At 37.3% G+C, this 14,931-nt stretch overlaps 1 protein-coding gene across 1 annotated transcript in view; it reads left to right on the top strand.

The window, feature by feature from the left end:
* The window catches only part of LOC308185184 (proprotein convertase subtilisin/kexin type 5-like), a gene marked incomplete at its 5' end in the record, with an annotated part of 37,721 nt that extends 23,958 nt beyond the window's left edge, over positions 1-13,763 (top strand). Inside the window, 8 exon segments of the mRNA XM_080572974.1 lie at positions 8,384-8,467; positions 8,981-9,176; positions 11,277-11,494; positions 12,452-12,520; positions 12,523-12,597; positions 12,600-12,689; positions 13,169-13,320; positions 13,322-13,763. Of these exon segments, the coding sequence (XP_080429100.1) occupies positions 8,384-8,467; positions 8,981-9,176; positions 11,277-11,494; positions 12,452-12,520; positions 12,523-12,597; positions 12,600-12,689; positions 13,169-13,320; positions 13,322-13,450 (1,013 nt within the window). The 3' untranslated portion in view covers positions 13,451-13,763.
* Positions 13,764-14,931: the final 1,168 nt, after the last annotated feature.

Raw genomic sequence — 14,931 nt, 5'->3', positions numbered from 1 at the left:
ATTTTATAAGAGAAAAACAAACAAACAAAAACAAAACAACAAAAAAAAACTTAACAGAGTTTCAGTATCTTTTAGAATGTCTTCCTTTATTGGCTAAAGTTTTCTGAAAACCAATAAAATGTAGCTGAGGCAGCCACTGTCTTTTACCGCCATGTTTAGCAATGTGCCACAGTATATTCAGTACAGGAAAAGGTAAGATGAAAACCTACATCTTGAAACTGACAGTCAGTGAAGGTTTGGGCTGGCATAACTATACAGAAAAAGCTCCTGGGACAACAGTTCCTCTCCAGGTCTTCTTAAACATTTCCATAGGGTCTCCTCTTTTCCATTATATATTTTGAATCGGATTATGGGAACTAAGAATTTTATTTCTTTTTTATTTGGATGGATGTAAAATTGTGGTAACTTCCCCAGTTTTTCACTTCTTCCTCTGGGCAGATCCCCAAATATTTTATCCCAGTTTATTTTTTTTTAGTCTTTAACTTGTTTTACAGCTACTTTGATTGTCTCCAGGGTGATTTTTCTTGGTAAAACATTGTCTTCTGTTGTCAAATTTAGTTTCAAAGTGAAGCCTGCCATGCAGCATGGGCATGTTCCATGAAGTTTGTGTGTTTTTCAGGTGATATAAAAATACTTCTACGTTTGTTCACCAGTCTGATGTGGGCAAGACTGTGGCAGAGATTTGGCTTTTGGTTCTCATCTTCTCTGCTTATTTATCAATATATATTTTCCACTAGGTGCTCGGTATCCTTGACACATTTACTTCAGTGCAGCAGCATGGCACAGCTGCCTCTGAGCTTTGGTGGCCTGATGAGTTGTTCTAATTAAGTAATACGGACCAGACGATTATTAGTCCTCACACTTTGGGGGATTGAGCTGTGCGTGGGGAAACAAGTATGAAATAAACAACCTCGCCCCTGTCATGGGTGGGAGGATGAAATCACACCAAACTCATCCTTAGTATATACCCTACTCCAGACAATGCAGGAAGAAAACACAGCTAGGAAGACAGCCAAAATTTCCAAATCCAGTAGTTTACGTCAGCTTTTACCATGTTAGTCTTCTATTTACTCTTTTTCTTCAGAAATGTTACAACAGAAAGCTGAGGCATTAGACCCTGAACTGTGTTTACAAACAATGAAGCCATTTTCCTTTGGCTCTTCCAGCCACATGGATTCAGTGGGCTCCATTGTGGTTTTAGTGATTGTGTTGACTTACCATATGTGACAAAGTGAGTTTTGGGAAACAACGGCTATAGTTTTGTTTGGTTCTGGGGTGAACATAATTTCAAGGGCAGGACAACAGAGCCTGCCATGGTGAAAACAACACGGTCTGACTTTCTTTGCAATTTGAGAGACTGGTCCATCTAAGGGAGGATTAAACCTTTGTGGATATAAAATACTTTTTTACTTTTTTTTCTCTGTTTAAGCTTTCACATATATATATATATATATATATATTTATGCAAGGATAAATGATAGACCGGTCTTTTGAATATTTTTGAGCATACACAAAAACCCAAAATGTTCTATAAATAACAACTTACTAAAATGATATCAACTTTGAGGGCATACTCTGCTGGTCAAACAGTTTGATTCGTATCAGGACTCATTAATAAGTCATATCCAGGTCTGAAATAAGGAAACAGACCTTGTCTGGTATATAGGCTTTTAAAAAGACAGGGCAAGCCAAGGGGAAAAAAAAAAAAAAAAAAGATATCGAGCTCTGTGCTTCTAGCATGAAACATCTGTATTTTATCTCATGTACCAGATGATGAAATGACTTTGGAAGCCAGGAGACACACTAGTGTAAGCTTTATTCACCAAGTGAACACACACACCCTTTCAACTGGATTAGATGTTTTGCAAATTACAGTCAGGTCTTCATTTTGCCTGTTCACTGTAAATACTGCTTCCTAAAAATTCATTCATTCCTTGGTTACATGGTTTAGTCTACCACATATTTCTGAAAAGTACAAAATGAAAAAAATGGATGTGGAATGAGGTCTGTTTCTGATGCAAACACGAAACGGAACATGTACTTCTTTACATGCAGATAATATGTGCTGTAGTAAATTATGCAGTTAAATAGCAGCTGGTTCTGTTTACTATTACATACCACCCCCAATAATGAACGCAACCTCCCACAAGCAGCCATTGACCAACTGCATCAATCTTGCATATTTTCCTTTTCCTAAATATAGAGTAAAACAAAAACAGCAAAAATGCATCATGCTAGAAGAGTTCTGGTTGAAAGAAAACAGTAACTCAGGCTTCAAAAGGATTATTAAGGTTCTCTGACCTTAATCCAGATATGCAGATATACATATGAAGGTCTCAGAATGGGTAAGGAAAAAAATGGAATGGGGTGGGTAGAAGATAGTAGAGAAATCAGAAGCAGAAGAGAAGGGGTCATAGTCTTACAAATGAGAAAATGTTACGACATTTGGAGTGTATAATTAGAATACCATGGGAAGAGTTAGAAGACCTTTTTAAGCATCATCCAAATGTGAAATTTCAAGTTGCTAGAGGCAAGAAAAAATGATTCATTATCCAATACGTTCTTAGGCATGCCGATTTCATATTCTAGCTATTTGTTTGTAAAATAATGCTATGGTTGTTACAAGATAACTAGATTGTGAATTAATGTTTATTGCAGTTTGTGATTTACTTCTCAGCACTCCCATAATTTCCTTAAATTTACAGTTCACATAAGCCTTTGAAATGGGATAGGGCTAGTATTTTATTGCATAAGTATATTGTTTTCATTATGTTTTATCGTGTCTATGTAATTGTAATCACCTTGTGGATATATGTGACATTTTTTTGTTGTTGTTGTTGTTTTCTTTTTATTCTTGACTGTATCAGTGTTTCAAGGCCAGTGCCATGTGCAGAATAAAATCTAACAAACTAGGTAGCATCTCAACTGGATGATATTCAAATCACATCACGCTACACAGTGTAAAAGTCAGACAGGTCACCTTCTAAAAGGAATATGGATGCACATTTCCTTCTGCATTCCTCAATGCAGCAACTGTGCCACGGTTCTACACTGCAAAAATACTCTCCTTGTAGAACTCAATGTCTTTTTTTAACTAGAAGATAAGAGCATTGCAATTACAAATGTGCACAAGTAGCTACTTTGATAGCAACTTAAAAATATAAGCTTTTAGGTCCCCCATTTATTCAGAGAAGAGCATGAATATATAAGATCTAAAATGGAAAAAAAGAAAACAAACCAACTTTTATCCATATGAACACTTACTGCTTGCACTACCTGTCATTAAGTACATTGTCCATAAAGAGTGGGTAGAGAGAACAAGATGAACAGTAAAGAGAGGATGAATATATCCTAGCAAGAACCCTTACAATGCAGTTGTGGCTTTAAACTGATTAAAGGATGGACTATAAGCTGTTTCAAATGCCATTATATTTAAAGCCGTGACTCTTTAGATATGTCCACTTCTCTGGTTTGACCTCTGGTCTTGAGGTTTTGGAGGGCTTTTTGTGTTGATGTTTTTTTGTTTTGTTTTCTTTTAAATAAGCCTTCAATTTTCCAGAACAACCACTTCTTTCCACACAGACCTAAGTTTTTCACCCTGAATATTTTTGAGAACTCATTTAATCTTTCTTTAAAATCAAATTGAAGAATTCTGGGATACAGTTCAAAGTAAAACCACTTCGGTAAAAAGAAGGGGAAAATGGTGACATTGAATTTAATGGAGCTAGAATTTCACTCATTTTTTTTCATTAATTCAGTTTGGAGACCACAGTTAACATCTTACAGCACTAGTTTTCAAGAAACTCTGTCATTGTGTCTTTCATGTCCCGTTTACAAACTCAAATGAGAAAAGAAAACTGTTACAGTTTATCACCAGTAGGCAGCTGAGCACAAAAGAGCCACTCGTTCACTCACCCACAGCTCGGTGAGGGAGAAAATCAGAAAGGAGAAAATTCATGAGGTGGGATAAGGATGGTTTAATAAGAAAGACAAAAAAAAAATAGAAAGGGAAAGGGAAAGGGAAAGGGAAAGGGAAAGGGAAAGGGAAAGGGAAAGGGAAAGGGAAAGGGAAAGGGAAAGGGAAAGGGAAAGGGAAAGGGAAAGGGAAAGGGAAAGGGAAAGAACACAGACAAGGAAAAATCCTCCAAGTGATGCATAATGCAATGCTCACCACCAAGATAATCCCTGAGTAATGCCAACTCACCCAGATTATCTTGCTGAGTACTATGCCATATGGTATGAAATATCCCGTTGGCCAGTTTGGGTCAGCTCTCCTGGCTGTGTCCCCTCCCAGCTCCTGCTGCATCCCCAACATCCTCACCAACGGAGCAGCATGAGAAGCAGAAAAGTCCTTGACTTAGTGTAAGCACTGCTCAGTAACAACTGAAATGGTGTGTTGTCAGCGCTGTGTTCATCACAAGAAAAAAAAAAAAAAAAAAAAAGCACCATACTAGCCACTGTGAAGAACATTAGCTCTATCCCAACCAAACCAGGACAAAAACAGAATATAGATATATGTATACAGAATATGTATATATATATATATATATATATATATATCAGTTTTCCCGCAGTCTTTCAGTTTGATATGCCCTTGACTAGACTGAATGAGCAGAGCACTATGGTAGCTGCAGAGCTACAGTAAACCGTAGCTCAAGTAGTGGCACAGTAAGATTCAGTTTCTCAGTTTCCATAAAGGAATAAGGGAGATTGAGCTGGATACATGTCAAAGTTGTTACTCATTCTGACAAAGGAACAAGAATCAGTGTGACATTGAGTCAGATTCTGGCCTGAATAAGACTAAATAGAAGGCATTTTAGTTTGAAAAACCCAAGGAAGACTGTAAACATAAGGATAAAACTAGCTTGGTAGATCTGAAAAGGTTATAAATTTTAATAAAAAATAAATTTAAAAAATGCAGAACAGTATAATAACAGAATATGATGTTTTCTCAGAGTCACAGAATCACAGAATTGTCTAGGTTGGAAGAGACCACCAAGATCACCTAGTCCAACCTCTGACCTAACACTAACAAGTCCTCCACTAAACCATATCACTAAGTTCAACATCTAAACATCTCTTAAAGACCTCCAGGGATGGTGACTCAACCACCTCCCTGGGCAGCCCATTCCAATGCCTAACAACCCTTTCAGTAAAGAAGTTCTTCCTAACATCCAACCTAAACCTCCCCTGGAGCAACTTTAGCCCATTCCCCCTCGTCCTGTCACCAGGCACACAGGAGAATAGACCAATCCCTACATCCCATTTTTAGAGTTTTGGTTGTTAGCAATTCTACATCACAGATCGACAACATCCACATTTAGAAGTTTCATTTGCAACAAACCATAAGAGCTACAGACTGAAAAGAATTTAAAGGAAAGCTTCTAAGATTCCCAGGTACATAATGGTAGCTTTTGGGGGCTGGGGAGGGAAGGTCAAGCAGCTCACAATGAGCTGTGAATTTTGTTTGTCCTTCTCTGAGACTTTTATTTGTCCTTATCTTGCTCGTGTGTAAGGAACAGTGACAGGTCAGAGCAGATGGCTGAAGTCCCTGAGCTGGCAATTCTTTCTGGTAGCCACCAAACTCTTTCCCTGAAGGGAGGCAATTTTGCCAGTAGTTATTTAATTAGTTTTCCTGCTTCATTAGGCAATTTCAATTGTCATACTGCGCTGAGTGAATTTTTTGCTGGTAAGTGGAAGACTTTTTTAAGCCTAAAAATGTCAGTTGAATCTTTCATTTATCACCAGTGCAAAGGCCAAGAAAATATATTTTGCATGACCAATTTTCTTGACAGCTTTGCAAGGCTGTTCTTGGTAAAGCTTGTTCTTGGAAGTAGCATACACAGGTTTCTGTAGCAAAATACAAATGTTTTGGAACATTTATTATGCAAGAAAAAATATATTTAATAATTTCTTCTTATTTATTTATTTATTCAATAAATGAAATCCTATTTCCAGCCAGTAAGAGCCAGTAAGAACACTGTCACAGGAAAAACTAATTTTAACTGTCCAGAATAATAAATACATAATAATAATAATAATAATAATAATAATAATTTTATAAAAGGTAGATCAATTAATTTTAAAATTTTAAAATTCTACCAGTTGCCCACCTGGGTCTTTTAAGGACTTACATTTCGCTGAAAAGCTAAAGCCTGTCTCCCTGGCAAAACGTCAGAAGCACAACTGCTTGTGTACGTTCCCCTCTGGTGGTGACTAGCACATACTGCAGAAAGCTGCAAACGCTGCCAAAGGGAAATATTAAATGGAAGTAAAAGGTACTTCACTGAAAAATTATCTTTATTTTTAATTTTAAGGAGTGAAATGTTTTGAAACAATGAGCTAGCTTAAACATTCTTTAGCGGTAGTTAACAAGTTGTCTGCTTAACTTTATCTTACTGCTATTTATTTTCTATATTACAAAAATCTCTTGCCAGGATCAAGGTCCTTTTTCAATGGCAACACATACTTAAGTGATATTTCTGGCTTGCTTCTTCCTGCACATAGCCGGTACTAAATTACAGCACTTAAAACTGCCCAGTAGGGATTTTCAAAGAAATAAAACATAAGCCATAGTAAGGTAGCTGGATGTAAAGCTGTTGAGGAGGAAAATGAAAATTTGTATTTGCTACATATTTAGAAAACATCTTTGACACCTTCAGCAGGAAAATCTTGAAGATTTATCAAAGTGACTGATAGAGCAGCATATGATATAGAACTGCTCGCAGGCATCAGGAACAGAGGGTAAGCCACAGTTTTAGAGTCAAAATGAAAGACATCAACTAAAAACTACAAGCCTGTTCAATATATCATCAATTAAGCAATGTTCTGTTTCAAAGATTGCCAAAAGTCTCTGAAAGTAAAAAACTTAGGACATACAGATCAGTAGGAAACCTCTTTAAAGAGCAGAAAAAGGGCAAAGGTTTGCATTCATAACAATAGGAGAATAGAAAACTTAAGTACTGCTCAATTCAGTAAAATTAAGACCAAACGTAGCTTTTCCAGAATATTCCTTATATTCTTACAGATGACATCAAGAAGGACACTTGTTAATGATTTTTTCAGTAATTGAGGAAAAAGCTCAAGGAAGCTAGGGAATAGTCTCTTTTATTGAGATAGACATGGCTCAGCTCATTTAGCAGTTATTATTTTCAATAATAACAATTATCGTTACTATTCTTATTACTGTTTCTCCTTCTGTTCTGTGCCAGGTTATTATGCACATATCCACTTTTCTACCAAGTGACTCTCTGCTGAGTAAAGTGCCCAGTGTTTCCCCTTGTAGGAAAGGGATCCACATATGACTCCATTTCTCCTCTCTCTTCCTTTTAACCAAAGCATTTGCTTTTATGAATTTCATTCAAAATATCAGCATTTAAATTTTTTTTGTCATGACAGTCAGAACAAAAAAGTGAGTGATATGTTATACAGCCCATCAACTTATAGAAATTACATGTATTTAATTGGCAGGATGAGATGGGTGTGCTGAGGTGCTAAGCTTAGTCTGCTCTTTTTATTATTTTTGGTTTCCAGCAAAATTAAAAGGTTACTGTCTTCAGTCCACTGGCCCACTATTAATTTTTCATCAAACATTCATTATCCCATTATTATGTCTGCTTGGATCAAAGTACAGAATTGCATGGTGAGACCTATCATATTCTACAACAAAATTTATGTGTATTTAGTACAATCCTCAAATCTCCTTGGCATTGAATAAAGTATATTCAAAGCATAACCAGGGTCTTAGCTTCCCACAGGCATAAAAATTTAATTTGACACACAGCCAGAGTCTTTCTTTTAGAGGGAAATAGGAGGCAATAACACTGGGCAGAATGATTTCACCAATCATCTTTCCAAATATTGATATTGCTCCCTTTCCTTCTCAGAGTTTTCTCCCTTAGATACAAAGTGAGGGTGTTCAGCAACCAGCTAGTAGAAAGTCTCCATGAAAATACCTTGCTACAACAAGTCCCAAAAATTTACATACTTTCCTCCTCTTCCTGCTCACAGTCTTTTTGGATTACAGATCAGAAACTGATTTTGGAGCACTACTCTGAAACTAATAACGTTAAGCTAAATTGTTGTCCTTGTTTGCTGTGAGTAGTTTGAACAGTGCTTTAATGAATCTCAGGATAATATTTATGTTTTGATCTATTACAATTCCTATTTTATTGTTTAAGAGTGTGGAGCTGAACACAATCATCAATTTGTCCAAGTTACAGAATTCCAAAAACTCAAACATACATTGTAAATTCAGCTTAGGAAAAGTCATAAGAAAGCCTTTCCAAGGTGAGGATTCCCTCCCTGTTGAACAACAACAACAGAAACAACAAAAATTGTTGTAAGACTGTCAAAAACAGAACTTTTTTTCTTTTCATTCCAGATGAAAATAAACAGTTACAATCTTGTGATCCTTCATGCAGGACCTGTGACAAATCTGCTAAAGTGTGTACTTCATGTCCAGAAGGTAAGAGACTTCCTCTTCTTTGGGTTTTGCAAGAGGTTAAAATATTTTATGTCTTACACACTTCAAGGGAATATTTTCATTTATTGTCATTCATTCATTGATTGGCAGCTTAAAGCATAGGTAATCAGATAATCAGGAGCTGAAGTTAAGCATCAGCTAGGAAAAAAGCACATGCCTTTAGAAATAAGGGGGGGGGGGGGGGGAAGTGAAGTGCAAGTTGTACCTATTCTCTCTTTTTTGTATTGTAGACATGATGCAGGAATTACTGAACAGGGATTTATTCAGGAAGATGTACTAGATAATCCTGATGATTCTTCCTAACCTTAAATTTCAGTGAAGGATGAGCAAAATACTTTGGGAAATGGCTTAGAGAATGTTTTATTCATCTTTTTAGGCACCAAAAATCCAAACTTCCAGGAAGATGAAAGTATTTTTTATATCCATCCAAGACAGGAATCTTCTGGGTATAGTTCTAACTGGTGTTTTTCCCCACCTGGGTTGCTCTTTTGTCAGGAAATTTTCTTATCCATGACACGTGTGTCTCCCAGTGCCCTCAACAAACTTTTGCCAATGTTGAAAGTGGAAAGTGCGAGATGTGCATGGACAGTTGCGAGGTGTGCTCCGACCTCTGGCACTGCCAGAAGTGTCAGGTTGAACAAGACCAGCCCTTCTTTCTCCACAAAGGCAGATGCTTACAGGAATGCCCTGAGTAAGTAGCTCCCGTCACGACTGCTCCTTATTTCCTCACTGTGCTGCTTCTCATCATAGCTTTGATCCATTATTAAGCTTTCAAGGGGGAGCTTAATGTAACTTTACCTACGAGAGACTACCACAAGGTAAAAGTCATTTTCAGCTTGCCTGAGTAAACAGCATTTTCTACGGTTTAGAGAAGTGAAAACTCAAAAGTAAAACTATATAGGAAATCCTGTGACAGATGGTCCCACTAACTTCAATAAGGCCACAGTGCTTTCAGCTATACTTTGAAGTGGCTGGCAGTAAGCCTCTAGTTCTTCTCCTAACCAGTCCTTTTCTCAGAGTATGGGTGTGAACCCACAGGGTGGATGTCTCAGAGTCCTGATATGGAAATATAGTGCCTAGTGAGGGATGTTTCTCCTTGGCTTACATCCCTTGCTTTTTCCTCTAACAAATTAAATTCAAAAAGATTCCCATTTGATTGCAATGGCTTGGATCAGGCACTTGACTATATCAGGTTCTCCTGTTGTGTGTGCTTTCATTGTTAACATTCATCACACCTAAATATATACATAAAAACTGTGCTATGCAGTATGAAGATCTTGCTTGGTTACTCTTTCTCTTAAGAAAAATGTCCAGCTTCTGCTTTTCTTATTACCAAAACAAATTCTTTGGCAGTACTTTCCTGCTAACTTTATCACATAAGTCAATAAGGGCCACTGGAGCAGATTCTGATCATTGTGCTTCAGGGCAAATGCAAAGTAGCTACACTAAAATCTACTCTAGTCCAGAAAAAAATATATATATAAAACAAAAACTCTGTCAAAAAATCGAAGTAATATTTTGGTGGCAATATGTTTGTTTTCAGTATTCATTTGCTTCTTTTACCCCACACAGTTTCAATATAACACAATTAAACCTTTTCATATATCATCACTCTTTTCAGTTGCTATTACCCCCATTTTTTTCCAAATTCCAGGCTATAAATAACGTCTTTCCAGGCATTATTCAGCAAAGTTTACTAGACTTAAACTCTGGTTTCAGCCTCTGACAAAGTTCTTCAGGCTTAACTACTCTCCACTGGGGCAGAGGATTAAGGAAGGATTTTTTTTAGTGTTTGTTTGGAACTTTGAGCATATTGTAGGGGATGGAAAGGGTTGACTTGCTGCACTGATAACTTCTGACAGAGGATTTTGAAAGACTGAGCTAGATGTGTACTTGAGACTGGAACAAGAGAATAGGCTGAGAAATAGTTGCAGAATTATGACAAAGGTCAGGAGTAAAAAAGAGGTAAGATAAGAATAGATGGCAGGAACAGCTCTTCTATTTTTTCTCTAGCCTTTCTCCTAACACATCTCCCCAGCCGGTCTTTGGGAAAGTCACAAGTCACCTCTGGAAAGGAGAGGACTTTCTTCCCCCTTTCTCCCGCCCAGCCAGGGCTATTAATGTGAAATACATATTCTGCATTCTAAGTCAACTTCTTCTGTATTTTTAATCAAAGTCTGTATACATATGGATTAACAATCATCTGAAAGCACAGACTTGCTTCTCCCTCTATCTTCTAACCTTTTGGTTTTGATGGTGTAGGCAGACTGGATTGCATCCAGCCTTTTCTTTTATTCCTCGTCTCCTAAAACACGGGCCGACTTCCTTTTTAAGTCTTCTTTATGGCTAATAGTCACAACATGGGTTGTCTACAGCAGCTCTCACACCACCGATGCCATCAAATGTGCTCTCTCTTCCCTGTCTCCAGCTTGCTGCCACCAGATACAGGTGTTTCTTAGACATTATGGTTTTGTTGTGGTTTTGTTTGTTTTTTCTTGGGACAAACCAAGAAAACAGTGGGAAAGGAAGTCCAGCATCCCTTAGAGTAGGTACAAAATGAAGGGAAGGCCTCCCTTCATGGTACTAACATGCAGGTTTTCTGCTTGCAGTCATAGGGGATGTAATCGAGTAGAGAACAGGCAACTGGCTTGAGAAACCTGTTTGATCCACTGAAATGAGTGTGCTGGGAATGTCACATAGTCTCACAAATGCTTATGATTATTACAGCCTGGACTGTTTGATAAATGTACACTGACCAACACTTTGTTTTGTGATTATTTTCACTCAATAGGGGATACTTTAATGACTCTGGGACTTGCAAGGAATGCAGTGAATCCTGTAAGACATGCATGGGAAATGCCACCAAATGTCAGTCCTGTAAAAGTCCTTTGCTTCTGGAGCAGTGGGAATGTAAACCTACCTGTTCAGAGAGACATTTTGCCTTTGATGGAATCTGTAAACATTGCCCCGAAATGTGTCAGGAGTGCATTCACAGTGAAACGTGCAAAGGTATTACAAAGAACTGTTTGTGACTTGGCTTAAATCTATCTAGATCTGTCTAGAAGCAGACTGATGGAAACACAGACCTGACAAAGGATCTGTAAGAAGAAAAAAAAAAAAAAAAAAAAAAAAAAAGTAAAGTTGTTTCACAACGCTTTCCCTGTTCCTGTAGTCCATCAGAGATTTATGTTTTTTTGATGCTGATTTAGTGTATCCATGCCTAAATACTTACATACACACATACACCACAGTGAAATAAGAATGTTTCTTTCCTAGTTTGGTTGAATGTTTAATCTCTTTGCCATTTTTGCCAATGACTACTCATGGTGGAGAATGAAAGTTCTCTAATGAAACATATCTAGTAATGCATGATTAGAAAAAGCTTCGATATACTGGTGAATCTTAGTCTACGCACAAAAATTTCCAGGATAGTTAATATTGAGCAACCATTCTGGAAACATAAACATGGAAGGAAAAGAAAAATATAAACAACATTACTAAATCAAGTACTCATAATAATATTAGCAGCTGAACCTGACCTTTATGCAAAGCCAAAACTCCAGGTCAACTATTCCAGCGAGATTCATATTTTAACAAAAAAACAAGTTCAGATATGAACATCCCTGATTTCACAGGAAGTTAATAATACAGATATAGTATTGCAGCAGAAGTCCACCTGTACACAGCAGCAGCATGGTTTAGTTAATATGAGCAAAGCCAAACAGCTGACTTGGTTTCTCAGACCCTTAATGTAACACAGAAGATACTTCATGAAGGCTGTGCCATGATGGGCAAGTTGGAGGGGAAGAGTTAGAAGAGAAAGCACTACCTTCCCAAACTGTCCACTTATGTCCTGTTGTGACATGTACTGCAGGGTTTGGGGTTTCCTAGGATTTCTCCACTCCCTCACTTACTGAAGTCAGAATTATCCGCCCTTTTCTTACCTGATGTTGTTGTTCTCTGTAGAATGCATGGATGAATTCCTCCTGCACGAAGGGAAGTGTGTGGAGGACTGCCCTTCCCACTTCTATGCTGAGAAAAACACTGCTTTCCCTGCCATGAACACTGCAAGGATTGTGATGGACCAGACTCAGATGACTGTACTGAGTGTGTGCCATCAGCTACTTCGTCCTCTATGGTGGCATGTGTTTTGAAGACTGCCCCGAAGGGACTTATTATGAAAAAGAGACAGAAGATTGTCAAGGTTGGCAGCTGTTGTTTTCTCCAGAATGGCACAGAGATACAAGTAGACTGGCTAAAGATGATTCCTAAAGGACCTGAGAGCGATGGCTATGGCTGTCAGTGTCCTGGCAATTGAGGGGATAGCAAAGGCAGGAAAAAAAAAAAGAGAGAGAGAGAGAAAATCCAGAGAGGGAGATATCAAAACTAGATGTGTTCAATGTTACTAGCAAACTAAGCAACTATTCTGGTAAAATGCTGAGTGTAGTTGGAGACAGTATGTTGCAAACCACTGCTCTGCAAAAGCAGTGCCAGAGCAAAAGGAAATCTTAGGAACTGGCTGCATAAGTCTGAAAATGATAAATGGTTTGACTATATAGGAGCAGATGTTTCTCTCATTTCCCTCAGCCTCTCACCCTCAGATGAAGGCTGCTCCTTGAATTTGAAATAATAATTTGAAAATGTAACAAGAAATGGTGACTTTCCTACTGTTGTCCCTTCCAGCATGCAATAGGACATGCCAGACTTGTTCGTCTTCCACTGCCTGCCTTACTTGCAGAAATGGCCTGATCCTGAGCCACAATGGGCACTGTGTGGCATCTGGATACTGTTCTCATACTGAGTACTATGACCAGAACACTCAGACCTGCAAAGCTTTGTCATAAGAAATGCTTTCGTTGCTCAGGACCAACTGAACACCAGTGTCTTGGCTGTGCAAATAACCGCTACCTTCTCAGTAAGTGTCTTGATCCTCCTTCTAGACTTCATTCTACCCCAAGAACATGAAGTAAGTTCCATCACATTCATGAAATATGTAGACATATTTGCTTGAGACATCTACACATTCCAAAGTTGACTTGACAAGTAGATGACTTGTGCAGTGGCAACTACTTTTGCAGAGCTACCTGGAAACTCTTCAAAAAAATGGAAAATATTGTCGTTCTGGCATCTGCCACTCACTGGGGCCAAAGGAAGTCTGAGTAGCAGCAAAGTCACTGTTAAACAAACCATTTTTTTTTAATCACTCCATATTTACTGTCACTCTTTCTTTCTAGAAGGGAATTAAAAAGTCCAGAGGGACAAATTTATAACTTTTTTTTTTTTTTGTAAGCTCACAATGTTCGTGTTGGCTTGTTGAATCCCTGTAGATACCTGATGAACAAAGAAATAATTAAACAGAACTGTTAAAAATTTGTCCTGGATCACTAGAACAGTCCTCTAGTGGATGGCTGAGATACAAAACTACTTTCCTTTTCTGAGTTTGGGGGAAAAAACTTTATTGTTTCAGGAACAAATTGGTAGAAAGTATAAGATACCAGAATTTAAACTTCACTTATTTGCATATTTTTTTAAAAAAGGCAAAGAAAAAATTGTGAGGAAAACTAATTTAAATGATCTTCCATGCGGGAAAAATCTAAAGAAAGCCTGAAGCGAAGATGACTCTAAGCTGAGTCTAATCTGATGTAGGTTTTGCATTCTTAAATTTCTGAGGTCTTATATCAGACGTATTTTTACACAAACACACTCCGCAGTTTTATACCATTGCTATTGAAAAAGCCAATGGAAATATGGAAATAAACAATGTAGACTGTACAAACATGTGGAAAGAAATAGAGAAAGACGAGAAAGAGAGAAAGAAAGAGAGAGAGAGAGAAGAAAGAAAGAAAGAGAAAGAGAAAGAAAGAAAGAAAGAAAGAAAGAAAGAAAGAAAGAAAGAAAGAAAGAAAGAAAGAAAGAAAAGAAAGAAAGAAAGAAAAAGAAGAAAGAAAGAAAGAAAGAAAGAAAGAAAGAAAGAAAGAAAGAAAGAAAGAAAGAAAGAAAGAAAGAGAAAGAAAGAAAGAAGAAAGAAAGAAAGAAAGAAAGAAAGAAAGAAAGAAAGAAAGAAAGAAAGAAAGAAAGAAAGAAAGAAAAAGAAAGAAAGAAAGAAAGAAAGAAAGAAAGAAAGAAAGAAAGAAAGAAAGAAAGAAAGAGAAAGAAGAAAGAAAGAAAGAAAGAAAGAAAGAAGAAAGAAAGAAAGAAAGAAAGAAAGAAAGAAAGAAAGAAAGAAAGAAAGAAAGAAAAAGGAAGGAAGGAAGAAAGAAAGGAAAAGGAAGGAAGGAAGGAAGGAAGGAAGGAAAAAAAGGGAAAGAAAGAGAAAGAGAAAGAAGAAAGAAAGAAAGAAAGAAAGAGAGAGAGAGAGGAAAGAAAGAAAGAAAGAAAGAAAGAAAGAAAGAAAGAAAGAAAGAAAGAAAGAAAGAGGAAAGAGAGAAAGAGAGAAAGAGAGAAAG

Source organism: Anser brachyrhynchus (assembly GCF_964034855.1).
Source record: "Anser brachyrhynchus genome assembly, chromosome: Z".
Lineage (NCBI taxonomy): Eukaryota > Metazoa > Chordata > Aves > Anseriformes > Anatidae > Anser > Anser brachyrhynchus.
Note: the sequence above shows the minus strand (reverse complement) of the source record. Positions and strands in the feature narration are given on the sequence as shown.